Source organism: Lygodium microphyllum, chromosome 4, assembly GCF_053477565.2.
Source record: "Lygodium microphyllum isolate KBCC chromosome 4, Lygodium_microphyllum_v1.1.10, whole genome shotgun sequence".
NCBI classification, from domain to species: Eukaryota; Viridiplantae; Streptophyta; class Polypodiopsida; order Schizaeales; family Lygodiaceae; genus Lygodium; species Lygodium microphyllum.
This window is the reverse complement of record NC_141138.1, coordinates 92520295-92534981: the sequence shown is the minus strand read 5'-3', so window position 1 is coordinate 92534981 and position 14687 is coordinate 92520295. Positions and strand designations below refer to the sequence as shown.

The 14687-nt window shown below is 40.8% G+C and overlaps 1 protein-coding gene across 2 annotated transcripts in view; it reads right to left on the bottom strand.

Moving 5' to 3' along the window:
* Window positions 1-9962, bottom strand: part of EMB25 (DEAD/DEAH box helicase) — a 213783-nt gene extending 203821 nt beyond the window's left edge. For both annotated transcript variants that reach the window (XM_087676228.1, XM_087676227.1), the window contains exon 1: window positions 9195-9962. In XM_087676228.1, the coding sequence (XP_087532354.1) occupies window positions 9195-9914 (720 nt within the window). In that variant the 5' untranslated portion in view covers window positions 9915-9962. The remainder of the gene's footprint in view (window positions 1-9194) is intronic.
* Window positions 9963-14687: the final 4725 nt, after the last annotated feature.

Below are 14687 nucleotides of genomic sequence, written 5' to 3'. Positions count from 1 at the left end.
TTGAAATGTGAGAATGCTTCAAACTTCAACTCTAAGAAATATGCCCATCTCATCTGACCAAAATCATCAACAATGATCATCGAATATAAACTCCCCTTAAGGGACTCCGTACTCATCAATCCACATAAGTCCATTGAAACAAACTCCAAGGGCTCCTTTTTCCTTCGCCAAGCCTTATTGGGAATCACATATCTATGTTGCTTGCCAGAATGCAAGATACACATGGTGGGTGGCTCACCCCAATCTCCAATAATCCACAAACAAGCCATCAAGGAGCCACCTTCCTAAGGTACTCATAATTGAGGTAGCCAAACCGAGCATGCCATAGCTTAGTCTATGTTTGTGACGAGCAAAGAACAAACTGATAACACAAGACACAGTTAGAGTTAGGGTAACTCAAAGACAATGAACACAGATAATAATGAAACGAATGACTACTAAATATACAATGCTCATGCAGCAAACACGCTATGCACAGAGTGAATACTATACCACAAACTCTTGAATCTCGAGGATTAGGACAAGGGTAATGAGCTGGAGAGTGTGTCGTACTCCGAACAAATCCCAAAACACAACAAGGCAGCCTTTGGATGTTGAACACCAACAAAAGTAGTCAAGGCTAGATCTAATGCAAACGACAGTGCATAAGAGAGAGAGACTAAAAATGCAAATGAGGAGCGAGAAAACAGCAAAACGCAGCCTGTTTAGGCTACGCAACAGCTGCAGGAGAGAAAATTGCCAAACGCAGCCAGCAAAGGCTAGGCAAAAATCTGCAAGAGAAGGCAACAGCTGAGGAGAGAGAAAATTGTGCAGGCGGTAGCTCCTTACAGCAAATACAGACTCGTTAATGACGTGGCAGGCTAGCAACAAGAAGGAAAGCCAACTTGGACCGAGATGTCCTCCGCAAACGGGGTGTGGGCGACAAGCTGAATAGCCTGAAATCTGCAAAAACGAGATTGGGAGAGTGGTGGCCTACATGCCTATTTATAGAAAGTTTGGGTCACCCAAATTAGAGTTTTGCATGTGGAACACAGTAACTCTCTAGGATCCCATTTCTTTTTAAAATAAAAGGTTTTCTTCATTAATACATGCCTCTCGCCAAAGATGCCTCGTAGGGAGTCTGCAGAGCAACTGTGGGCCTTGGTTGAGGATGTACACTATAGTGCTAAGAGCCTCAACCCATAAATGATCAGGTTGCTCTGCTGCGAACAACATAGAGTGTGCCATGTTTAAAATTGTTCAATTCCTACACTCTATGACTCCATTCTGGGAAGGGGAGTTGGTAGAGGTAAGCTGGCAAGAAACTCCTGTAGAAACTCAGAAAACTCATGGGAGATAAACTCGCCACCGCTATTACTCCTCATGGTACCTATACGACACCCAGTTTGGTTATGAACTAGTAGCACCCAAGCACTGAAATAGGTGAAAGTATCAGACTTGTGCTTGAGAAAGTACATCCACATGTATCGAGAGAAATCATCCACTATCAAAAAGAAGTAAAGCGCACCACTTAAGGTAACGCTGGGCGTCGGGCCACAAAGATCAACGTGAATCAATTTCAATGGAGTCTCAACTTGATGAGTAGACTGCTATGGGAATGGGTTACGGTGTTGCTTACCTAGCTAATATGCTTTACAGACCTCTCGAGATAGCTTCAGGTGAGAAATGCCATCAACCATCTGGCAACGCAACAACTCATAAAGAGAGAGTTGTATCCAACATGTCCTAAGTTGTAATGCCAGAGACGCTCAGTGCTTGAAGGCTCTTGTGCAATGGCTAAAGCTTGGAAGCAATGGAACTTCGAGTTCTCAGTTGTCAGCATGGTTAGAAAGTACGTTAGGTGATAGAGGCCATAAGGCTATGCCTTGCCGCAAGCAACGACTAAACCGGTCTAGTCATCAAAGACTTCGACTGCTGTTGATGTAAAAAAGACTGCTCACCCCAACTAACAAAGCTGCTGAACAAACAATAAGTTCACTCCAAGCTAGGGGACATGATAAACGTCGTCCAATGTAGCACGATCCGGACCCTCATTAGTGGCAAAACTAATGCGATCACAAGCCTGGATCTTGGCCGAGGAATTGTTCCCTACTCTGACTCTCCCAACTGCAGGATGTTTGGTGAGAAAAATGTCTTCTATACGGGTCGTGTGATGTGTAGCTCCACTGTCCACAATCCAAGTAGGAGCAAAAGCGCTCAGTTGTGACAAGTGTGCCTCTGCAACCGTCTTCTCGAACAAGGGCTCACAGATATAGACGAGACTCGTATCTAATGCCTCTAAAGAGACCATGTGGGCCTCTACAGACTAATCAAACAAGCGCTTTGGCGTTGAGAATGTTGTCAAATGTGATGGTTGACCGGTGGCAACGTGAGACTGAGCTTTCCATGGCCCCTGAGATTGGTTGCCACCACTCTGCTTCCCCTGCTAAGGGTTACCCTACTAGGATACGGAGGTCTAAGACTTGGATTTTGGTTGTGTGCCTCTTGCCTTTGATCGACACTCATCATCACAAAATGGCCAGCCTTCTAACAATGTTAACAATGTTTCTTGTCCTTCCCTTGTTGCCACTTCTCAGTTTGTTGCCACTTCTAAGAAGTGGTAACACGGGCTCCCGCTACAAGAGATGCCCCATGAAACTGATCAAACAGCCTAGAATACTTCAAGAGCTGACACTCAAATTCATAGAATGTAGACATAGTGGTGGGCTATGATATGACCTGCTGCACAAAGTTAAAGTATTTCCTTGGCAACTTGTTTAGGAACAATATGACCTAGTCATCAAGGAACTTAGGAGCCCTTGTCATAGAGAACTCAGCGAGGAGTCACCAATACTCAAAGAACTTGACCTTAAGGTCATCCTTTTCATTAATGGTGAAAATCTGAAGCTCATGGTTAAGATTAATGTGACGGGTCCTATCCCGAACCGCATAGCAGTCAGTCAAGTATGCCCAACGCTCTGACACTAAGTCGAAAAGCTAAAGCTAAGAATGAAACTTAGGTAGTAAGCCCTGTAACAGCTCAACTATAGCAGAGGCATTACGAGCCTTCCAGTATGAGACAAGTGCAAGATCATGTTGGGGTTCCAAACCTTGCACAAGATCCCATAGTTTATGGGAGTCTAGGACATGCCTCATCAAATTAGACCAACTAGTATAGTTAGACACGTTGAAACAAGTCTTATAATTAAATGAGTTCTTGGCAGATAAGGAGCTAGAACCACGAGGTATCGGTGAAGGTGGATAAGTGCGATGTGGTGATGGATAAGATGGTGGAGGATAAGGAGGGGGATAAGAAATAGGGTAGGCAGAAATAAGTTGCTGATGTCCAATGAGTGCCAATTGCTACAGAGACACTGGAACAAAAGTGTTCCATAAGGTGCCAAAGATGGAGGTGGAGGCATTATGGCACAGTAGCCATGTCTAAGAGTCAGATGAGACACAACAAAATGACCAAGTGATCCACTAGGTAAAGCCATAGAGGCAAACTATGGTACCAAATGATCCACACTCGAAGAATGCCTTGGAGGGGAAAAACTCAAAAGTGTGTGTGTGGAGGGATAAGCTCCCATCACAGATACACCACCCAAGTGGAGAAAGGAGTCCTAAAAGCTGTGCCTAATGGAGGCTGAAAAAGATGGAGGCTGAAAACATAAGTTCACTTAATGGAGGCTGAAAAAGATGTGCAGCGGAAGATGAGGGAGGGATGGGTGGAAGCCCAAATGGATTTGTGATGGGTGAATATGTGGGAAACAGCATTGGTTCCTTTGGTCCATTAAATGCAACAAAATGAGATGTACCTACTCCAGTATGACCATGAGAAACAAAATTATTTGAAGAAAAAGGAAGAGAAGGGACGCTTACAAGTTCTTGCTTCTTTTTCTTACCTTGTCTGGAGTTTTCAAAGAAATATCTATCTTCCTCATTACTTCCAAACTAAAAAATGTTATGTATTACCCGTTCTTCAAGAGAATCTCCCAAACCATGAGAAATAGAAGAATCAGATACCATAGAATCAAAATGTGCATACCTGAAATTGGAGAAAAGAAATAAGATGGAAGTGGTATGTAATTCATGCCAGTTTCCACTTGAGGATAGCCAATCCAAAGTGGAGATTCCATCGTACATGCATGGTCAATAGTTCTATACGCCGAATCTAAAGAGGAACTCAAGCCTACCTTCAATTTGCTGCTGAGCCCTATGCATAAGTATGAGATCGTACTCAGCACAGCTGAAATCTCATATGGTCGATGGACTCCATGGTGGGCCGAAGTTTCTCCACCCATGCCAAATCTAGCCAGGGTAAGTTGGGAGGCCCACTCCTGCTTGTTTCTTGACATGCTTGGCTGTGGAGTCTGGAGCAATGTGTCAATGTTCAAAGCCATCTGAACCTCTTGTAGTTCTGTGGGAAACAGCGTTGGATCCTTTTGTCCATTAAATGCAACAAAATGAGATGTACCTACTCCAATACAACCATGAGAAACAAAACTATTTGAAGGAAAAGGAAGAGAAGGGATGCTTAGAAGTTCTTGCTTCTTTTTCTTACCTTGTCTGGAGTTTTCAAAGAAATATCTATCTTCCTCATTACTTCCAAACCAAAAGATGTTATGTATTACCCCTTCTTCAAGAGAATCTCCCGAACCATGAGAAATAGAAGAAGTAGATACCATAGAATCAGAAATGAGATTGCTGAAATCTCGTAAGGTCGATGGACTCCATGGTAGTCCGAAGTTTCTCCACCCATGCTAGATCTAGCAGGGGTAAGTTGGGAGGCCCACTCCTACTTGTTTCTTGACATGCTTGGCTGTGGAGTCTAAAGTAGTGTATCGGTGTTCGAAGCCATCTGAACCTTCTATTGTTCTTGCTTCTACGGATCAGCTCTCTGATCAAGACCAAGGTTTTTCAAAGAGAACTTGGCCCTAATACCATGTGACAAGATGCTCTAAATACAAACACACAATATTAATCATACGACAAAGCACGAATTGATAACACAGAACACTGTTAGGGTTAGTGTAACTCAGAGACAATGAACTTAGAGAATAATGAAATGAATGACTTCTGAATATACAATGCTCATGCAGCAAACACACTATGCAAAGATTGAATATTGTACCACAAACTCCTGTATCTCAAGAAATAGGGCAAGGGTAATGAGTTGGAGAGTGTCATAGTCCGAACAGATCCCAAAGCACAGCACAGCAGCCTCTCAATGTCGAACACCAACAAAGGCAACCAAGGAAGGCTAGATCTGATGTAGATAGTAGTGCAGGAGAGAGAAATACTAAAAACGTAGATGAGGAGAGAGAACACAGCAAAGCACAACCTGTTTAGGCTGGGCAACAGCTGTTGGAGAGAGAGAACTACCAAACACAACCTGTAGGAGAAGACAACAATTGAGGAGAGAGAAAATTGTGTAGGTGGCAACTCCAAACAGCAAAACGCAAGCTGGTTGATGATGTGGCAAGCTGGCGACAGTAAGGAAAACCAGCAGCAGCAATCAACAAGCTAAAATCAGCTCTGAACAGTGTGTGGTAGTTTGCAAAAAGGTGCCAATTTTTTGTAGACAGCAATGCATGCCTATTTATAGAAAGTTTGGGTCACCCAAATTAGGGTTTTGCATGCATGATACAATAACTCTCTAGGATCGCGTTTCGTTTTAAAATAAAAGGTTTTCTTCATTAATTAAGCATGTTTTGGGGTTGTTTAAGTCAAGCTAATGCATTTTTAGCTCAATATATGTTTGGGAAGAGAGAAGAAAGAGGTTAAGGCCAACAAAGTCCATATCTTGTAGAATCCATTCTCCTTGTGAACTGCACAAAGAACCTCTCTCAAATCTCCATCAAGAAGTCAAAAGGAGTCCTTATCAAACTCAACCATAAGACCACCATACACCTTGCTCACCGAAAGTAGATGATATCCCAAGCCCAGCACATAGAGAACCTCTGATATGTGAGCACTACTATGTGTTGAGCTAAAAAATGCATTAGCTTTACTAAAACAGCCCCAAAACATGCTTAATTAATGAAGAAACCTTGTTTATTTAAAAGAAATGTGTTTCTAGAGAGTGTTTGTGTCCCATAAGCACAAACCCAATTGGGAGGGCCCAAACTTTCTATAAATAAGTATACTGCCCTCCATTCAGCCCTCAATTTCGTTTTTGCAGGTTTCAGGTGTTTTCAGCTTGCTGCCCACACCCCTTTCGTGGAGGACATCGTAGCCTCAGCTGTCCCTTGCTGTCATCTACAATCTGGCGCCTGTTTCCAGCCTTCCACCCACAGTTTGCAACTGTTTACAGTAGAGTGACTGTAGCCGATCACTCTCCATTCAGAAAATAATCTCGTTTTTGCAGACTTCAGGTATTTCAACTTGTTACCCACACCCTGGACGCGGAGGACATCGCGGTCCAAGCTAGCCATTGCTGTCTATAACAGTCCGGTGCCTGTTTCCAGCCTACCACACACTGTTCAGAGCTGATTTCAACATACTGACTACTGCTGCTGGTTTCTCCTACTTTTTAGTCTTTCTCTCTCCTGCAACCTGCGTTTTTAGTCTTTCTCTGTCCTACACTGCCATCTGCATCAAATCCAACCTTCCTTGGCTGCATTGCTGGTGTTTGACATCCGGAGGGTTCCTTGCTGCGATTTGGGATTTGTTCAGAGTACGACACTCTCTCCAGCTCATTACCCCTATCTTGATCCTTGAGATATAGGAGTTCGAGATTCAGTATTCATTCACTACATAGTGTGCTTACTACATGAGCATTGTATATTCAATACTCATATCATTTCATTTATTCACTGTGTTCATTGTCTCTGAGTTACCCTAACCCTAACTATGTTCTTTTATCAATCTGTGCTTTGTCGTACGATAATTATTTGTGTTTCTGTGTTAGGGTATTTCTTTACACTATGACCATCAAGAATCAACTACAAATCACATATGCCTTTCATAGGAACCGAAGAGTTGTCACCAATGAGAATTTGCCCATGCATTCCATCTATCAAAGGAGTTGTGGCAAGAAGCACCACTATCCACAATCCACTCGCGAGGCTATGGGGTTATGATTATTGCATTAGAAGCCACCGGTGTCGAATCTTTGATCACCTCCAAATATAGAAAGGCTGTTGATGAAGGAGCAACCACTACTCCTAAGTCCTTCATAGATTTCTCTTTCTTGGTGCCCTTGTCCTTGTCGATTCAATCCTTCTTCCAATAGCTTGTCTTGCCACAAATGACACAAAAAGACTCTTTGGCTTTGTCTTACATGGCCTTTTTATCTGTCTGTTCTTCCCCTTCTTTTGAAAAGATTGACATATTAGCAACTCCATCTTGGGAGCATTATGTCCTTTATGTTATTCCTTTTGATCCAAGACCGTCAGAACCAACTCCTCCCACTTAAGGGTGTCTATTTTCCCTAAAGGAATCAAGGCAGAGTAGAATGCACTAAATCAGGGCAGTAACTACAAGAAAAGAGTTATTGTTATATCCTCTAAGGTAATCATCTCCCTATGTTCTCGACTTGCATCTACATTTTGCCCAAACTTATTGACATGCTCCCACATGGAAACAGACTCGAGAAGGTTCAAAGTCTACATCGGTACCTCCATAGACACTCGCTTCGATATGGTCATCCAATTGTGCAACTAATCCAATTCTAGCCCCGAGCAACAGTCAAATGGTCTATATATGCTATTACGGCTGGTGTGAATGAGAAAAATAATAACAATCATATGCAGGTATTTAGTTTGTCCCAATGTGTCTACATCTTTGCCAACTCAATTTTTTCATCTAAAGAAAGTTTGGATAAGTCACAGGCTGTAGGATGGTCTATGCTCAATCACGAGCTCCGCAAAATCATAGGACTCCAATATAACAAGCACATTACTTGCCTTGTGCAGTAATTCTCCCCATCAAGTTTCTAATCTTGAGGAAGAGATAGTAACATGGGGACCTTATGGTCCATAATAGCCTTGAACTCCATGTCAAGCTCAGAAGACATTGTCATCGGATTAATGTGCACAAAAGCACAGCCTATTAGGGCTTCCTCCGCTCATCTTGAACCTGCTTCAACCAAGATAGAGGCGATGAAAACTCAAAATCTGCAGCACAATGCTGAAACTTCAGCCTTTTCTCCTTTACAAATAGCAAATACCTGCAAAAATCAACAACTTTACTTATCCGCTTGTTTCAGCCTTGTGTCAATGTGCAGCCCTCTCACTCACCCTCGAACGCTGAAAACACAGCCTTTTATCACATTGACATCTCCTCTTCAAGCCTCACCCGAGACTGAAAGGAAGACAGCAACATGGAGAGAGAGATAGAAAGAGAGAGAGAGAGAGCGAGAGTAGAATGCAGAAATCTGCGATGAATGAATGCTGAATAAAGGAAGCAGATATGTACAACGGGCTGTCAAGTGTATCCGCATCAGAAATCTCTCTCAACCTACAAATCACAAGTGAGAATGACCACGGGCAGGCCTGCCATAAATAGGCAATAAAAAATGTCAAAAACAACCAAATGTGGTTTAATCAATGGCTACTTCAATCAATCTTGCAAAATGGGCCACTCAGGGAGTCCTTTTTCTAGTGTCTCAACTATGCTGATAGCAAATATCATGTAATATGTACCTTGAATAATAGGGCTTCTATTTTAAAAATGTGGTTCAGGGAGATTTCCATCCAACTGACAGCAATTTCTTTGCTCTTGATTTAGGACATGTAGTTGTTCATGTAGAATTGCTCTTTTTTTTCGTGAATGAGTGTATATTAATATTGGAATATTTACATCCGGCCTTCAAGCCAACCAAGAATCTCCTCTCTCTCTCTCTCTCTCTCAACCATGGAAGAATCAAATTCAAGCAACAATTGCACTTGATTTATTAAGGAGATAGAGCAAGACTTGATTATCTAAACAAAATATGAATGGCAAATGGGACTTGATTTATTAAGGAGATAGAGGACGACTTAATAGTCTAAACAAAATATGCATGGCCTATAAGAAGCCCTACATATCAAGTGCATTCAAGGGATGTTTTAGAAATCTTTCTATTTAAATGAATAAAGGAATTTGTTCTAGAGAACATTGTTTGAGAATATGAACGCAACTTTGAAGTTCCTTCTGTGCATCAAATGCATTTCTTCAGGATCAAAAGATATACAGCACTATCCATGGCAAAACCGGTGCAGGGGTAATACCTGAAATTTGTCAATGCGAAAACTATACAAGGAAGCAAGGTCCTCAACTGTAACGGGGATTTCCAGGTCTGAAAGTTTCCGTGCAAGAAGATCCTGAACCCTTTTCCAGATATCTAACCTGTCTTTTGTATTATCAGTCTGATTGTCAACACCTTCATCATCCTCATCTTCAGCCGGAAGCTCATCTTCCTCTAAATCCAGCATGTCATAGGCAATATCTTCTCCGCCTTCATCATCATCTTCTTCCTCTTCTCCTCCTTCTTCCTCTTCATCATCTTCTTCTTCTTCATCACTTGTATCCTCGATGTCATTCTTAGCTATAAAGGAGGTTCTGTCGGATGAGGAAGAGGCCTCGTAGTCCTGTGCAAAGGAGTAGTTGCGGCGTTCTTGTGAGAGGACTCCGGCCCTTTGTTTGAGCACTCTGTGTTGGCCGCGAGGAGCTTTATTTATCGAGCCGGTCTTGGCATGCAAACGATGCGAAGAATCCTCATTGGAAAGGCTTCGTGCGGCTCCATTTCGCGCAGGAATGCAGCCATTATGCCAGAAGCTTCTAAGCAGTTGGGAGATGAATACGGTGTGCGAAAGCTTCGAATTTGTATTGGTTGTATAGAAACTAGAAAAGCGCAATTGTCTGGCGGAGAGAGCTGCAACTAGGCTCCCCTGCCGAGAGAGACGAGGCTCTTGCCCGAGCAAAGAGGAAGGCTCCTTCGACAGCGCCATCGCTACGAAGCTCCTTCAAACTCACAAGATGTTGTCACTCGGCCATCCTTCTAGATAGCGCGGGTGCATTTGCACGGTAAGATTTTTCTAGTCAACGTAAGAGCCACGCCACGCGTGGGCCAATAACTTGACTATAAGATTTTTGCAGTCCACGTAAGAGCCACGCCACGCGTAGGTCGATAACTTGACTAGAGCAGTTCAAAAGTTAAATTCACACTCAAGTAAATTATGGCTAGTCAACTACAACGTGTGTGTGTGCGTGTGTCTACATTCACGTTTGTCACCATCTTGCAACAATGGAGTAACTAACACCTTATATATATCTAGCAACAAAGTAGGTAGGTGTTTGCAAAAACCACCCCTCCGCGCACACACACACACACACACACACACACTCTCTCTCTCTCTCTCTCTCTCTCTCTCTCTCTCTCTCTCTCTCATATGGTGACTATCGCAATTCTATGCAATGTCACATTCCACGAGTCTCACACTTTGGAGCTACAATGAATCTATTATGCAAATTAAAAAACAACTCGCACACACTGTCACTCCCTTTCTCTGTCTATTATAAACCAATCAACTTTTTGTCCCATTTCTAAATTTTCCAAAGACTCTTGTCAATCTAAGAATTGAGCACAACCTTCCTACTTCCATCCTTCACAAATGGACGCTCTTAGCCCCTTCTTTGCAAATATTGATAACTCTTCAAGCTATCAACATGTAACTTTTGGCCAGGACGCAAATAACCACCTTCACACTCTTAATAGTTCTTCAAACCATGCTCACATTGATGCCCATTATTGGGAGAGCTCTTGACCTTTGTGTGCTTTCAATGTCACATAATTGTAAGATAAAGTAAGTTGAGGGAGAAGAGACTTTGAAGCTTAGGCCAAAGGAGATTGTTGAGGATAGTTGTGGTCGTGGAGCAAGTGCCCATGTAAGTATATGATATTGATTAGTCATCATGTAGGCTTTTCCTATGTGTACTTAGATATCCTCATGCTCATCATGCTATACAATATTTTGTATTGAAAAGTCAATGTTTTCTTGGAGGATATTGTTTATACATTGAGTTATGAAGGTAAGCCATGTATGATTGTGGCCAAGCTAGTGTGGGTAGGATTTCCCACCCGACTCAATGTGAAAATGATGGAGTTTGTAGAATGTCTTGTGTGGAACCATTTCTTGGCTTCGTTTTGACAACTATGGCTACCTTTGGTAATCTTTATATCGTGGATGAGGGATGGTTCATCACATGCATTCTCGTGGACCACTTGCTAATAGGCATGAAGCGTGCAAGGAAAGTAGGGTTTGAACCTTGCCCTTGATGCTATGACATAACCACATATATGAAAATGAGGAAGAGGTATGAAACACATTCTTTATGTTGAGTTTGACCTGTGATGTTCTAAATCATGTGTTGATATGAGTGAAAGCCTATTTCTCAATGTCGAGGTGAGGAACTTGATCGTTATTATCTTCTCAAGCAAGGAATGTCCCTAACCAAACTTGCAAAGGGATAGAGGCACAAAAGTGAGTCCCATCCTCTTCAATGTAAATGCAACATGCTATGGAGCAAAATAAATTTTTACCATGCTCATGAGTGCTTCAAAGTGGGGGGTTAGTATCTATGAGGAGGGTTAGCATGATCCTCCCACTTCTACAAGTAATGTCTATATTAAAAAGTGTAAGTGAATGAGTGTGTAACACTTTATGGAATGGACTTCATGATATCTAATGGGGTTTTTTGTGTATGTGGATGCTATCCACATTTACTAGGTAGAGTGATACAATGATCAACATGTTTGCCAACTACAGTGAGCTAGGTTGTTAGTACAAGGAGTAAGGCAAACACTATGTGAACATAAAAAATGATGATCATGTTGCTTTTCATACTTTGCAAGACATATAGATTGTTTGAATTCATGTGAACAGTCTTCATGTGGCATGTGCTAACTCGATAGCCTTATATATGATGGGTTTTGCTTTTCAAATTGTAACATTGTATATTTTATAAATTTTTCTATGGTTGGTCTATGATAATTACATACCAAGATTATGGGTCTTTTTCAAATTGTGTCATTGTATATCCTATGGTTTGTTTATGGTTGGGTCTATGATAGTTGTAATCTAAGATGTATATATTCATTTACTTGGGAATCTTGAATTTAAATTGTATGAAAGCTCACCTTGTTAATTCCATTTCTCAAAAGCTTACCTAGGTAAGCTCGTAAAAAAACACATGCATCTAAAACAATGTTAATTACTATTTTTGGTATCTCGTCTACTATGTTATGACCTTTATTCTATGCAATGCTCCATGATTTTAGCAAAGAAGAGCTGATATAACATTTGCTAATATTGAATCTAATTAACCCAAGGTTTTCATTGATGACTTTAGTATTGCTACTATTTCTGAATAACGATTTGTTGTGCTATCTAATGCTTTGAGAGATGTCACTAGAAATTCATTTCCTTACATGTGACAAAGTGTGTGTTTGGAATACCTTATGGTCCACTTTTGGGACATATAGAGAGTTTTTGCTAGAATCACCACATATCTTGCAAAAGTGAAAGTTATCATAACAATGAGCCCATCTACCATCCTTAAAGATGTCACATGGATTATAATTCTAGAGATATAAACCTATTGGTTGAGTGAACATTACCATAAACAACTCTATTAGCTTGTAGGCATATGCTTGATTAGTATGTTCCATGTGGGATAGACTTGGAAGGTATTGATCAATAGTTGTCCAATACACTAATCCTTAAAGCATCTAAAAGTGGCAAAGTTTTCTATGTTTTTTGCAACTTTCAACATTTATAGTATAAGTTCATGTCTAGCCATAGTTTGGATGATATAGCTTTATTATCCCATTACATTTGTAAGTTAGAAGTCGAGAACTTTTGAGATACATTGCAATCATCATAAAAAGCTATTCTTGGCAATGCCTTTTTCTACCAAGAAGGTGAGGCATTACATTCTCTTTGAGAAGGTGGTATTCTTCATCAAGGTAGAGATGTTACATTTGCTGCTTAATAAGCTTCAACCTATTGACTGTTTGACTAAATGGCATGTCTCTTTATAAGAGTTTGATATGAGATTCATTGTAAGACACCAAAGTTGTAGGGCATTGTAGAGCACCTTATGAGCTTTGGGAAGCCTAAAGAAGAATGGGATAATCTAAGGGATTGTACGGAGATATGTAAGATTGATATAACCTTGATTTTGTTTTTGTATCCATCAATAATATAATATCTATCCACTTGGTATCCTACATTCGATCCATCAAGGGTGAGTACTATGAAATTAAACAGTGACCTTTGATTCTCTTTAATAGTTGTGGGACCTTGTATTGGGATAAGATTGATGAAGAGGTCCCTTAAACTTTGAAGGAGTGCGATGATTCAACATATGGAGGTCATTTTGAGATACGAGTTACCACCCAATAATCTTTACATGTCAAGGTTACTGATGGCCTACCATTTTCCATAATGCATTTTGCACATGTGAATTGTGTTACATATATCAAAGGCATGATATGTAGTGTTGGAATTTTTTTGTTTCCACCCATAATCATGAGGTGGAAAACATGGCTATGGAGGATGGTACCATAGAGTGCTCATGATTGTGTACCATACATAGTGTTGGAATTTTGGTGTTTCCACCCATAATCATGTGGTGGAAAACATGGCTATGGACGATGGTACCATAGAGTGCTCATGATTGTGTATGAGAGAAAATGTGCATGTGGAAAGAAAAGAGAGAGCAAGATAGACAAGCTAGATACAAAAAAGAAATGTATTCATATTTATATATTTGAGTCCTATCCATTATAATGAGAATGAGCCTCTTATATAGGCTTAAGCAAGTGGCTATCATTAGTGATGTCATGGGTCCAACTACTTTTCTCAAAAGGGTCCAAATATAACTTCCCCTTTTCAACTAGAGGAGGACTCACATGAGCTTGTTAGAGAGGCCTATTTCCAACACTTTTCCTAGCTCAAATAATGGGTAAGAGATAGATAAGGTAGTATAGAATAGATGGGATAGATGTGGGATAGGTGGTACTCATCCTGACAAGGCAAAATAACATTTGGAACTTGAAAACAGGAGGTCTAAGATTATAGAATTCAAATTCCTTCTAGTACCCATGAAGACTAGGATTACTAAGAAAGACTTTTGGAACTTGCATCCAAGAATACTAGGAAAACAACTTTTGGAACTTAAACAGTAAGTTCACAATTACACAGCAAAATACTTTTGGAACGTAAATAGTAAGTCCAGGATTACAAGAGGAGATACCAAAACAAAACCTAGCCTCTACAATGATAGTCTTCAAATTCTCCAATTGAGTATAGTTTGTCAATGAAGAATTTATTTGTTGGACATCTTTATTGAAGTTCCCAATGATGCATCAACTTCTTTTGCATTGTTGCTCTTCATGGAGTGGTCCAAATAGCTATGCTTGATAGCCCTCCCTTGCTTTGAAGATGCAAGCATGCTCTCCTCTTAGTCACATGCTCTTATGGTTGTGAAAGCACGTCATATGTTGACTCCATGTTGATATTGGGGGTGTATTTCTTGTGGCCACTAATATTGAAAAGAAACTCAATACAAGTGACAAAAGACACTTGATGGCAAAGTGGCTTAAGCTATGAAACAAGGCTTATATAAACTAGTTGAATTTTTGAAATGGTATTTCTTGAGACATGTTTAGCACTTGTATGGTGAGCACAAGCTTATGAGCTAGCTCAAATCTTCACCCA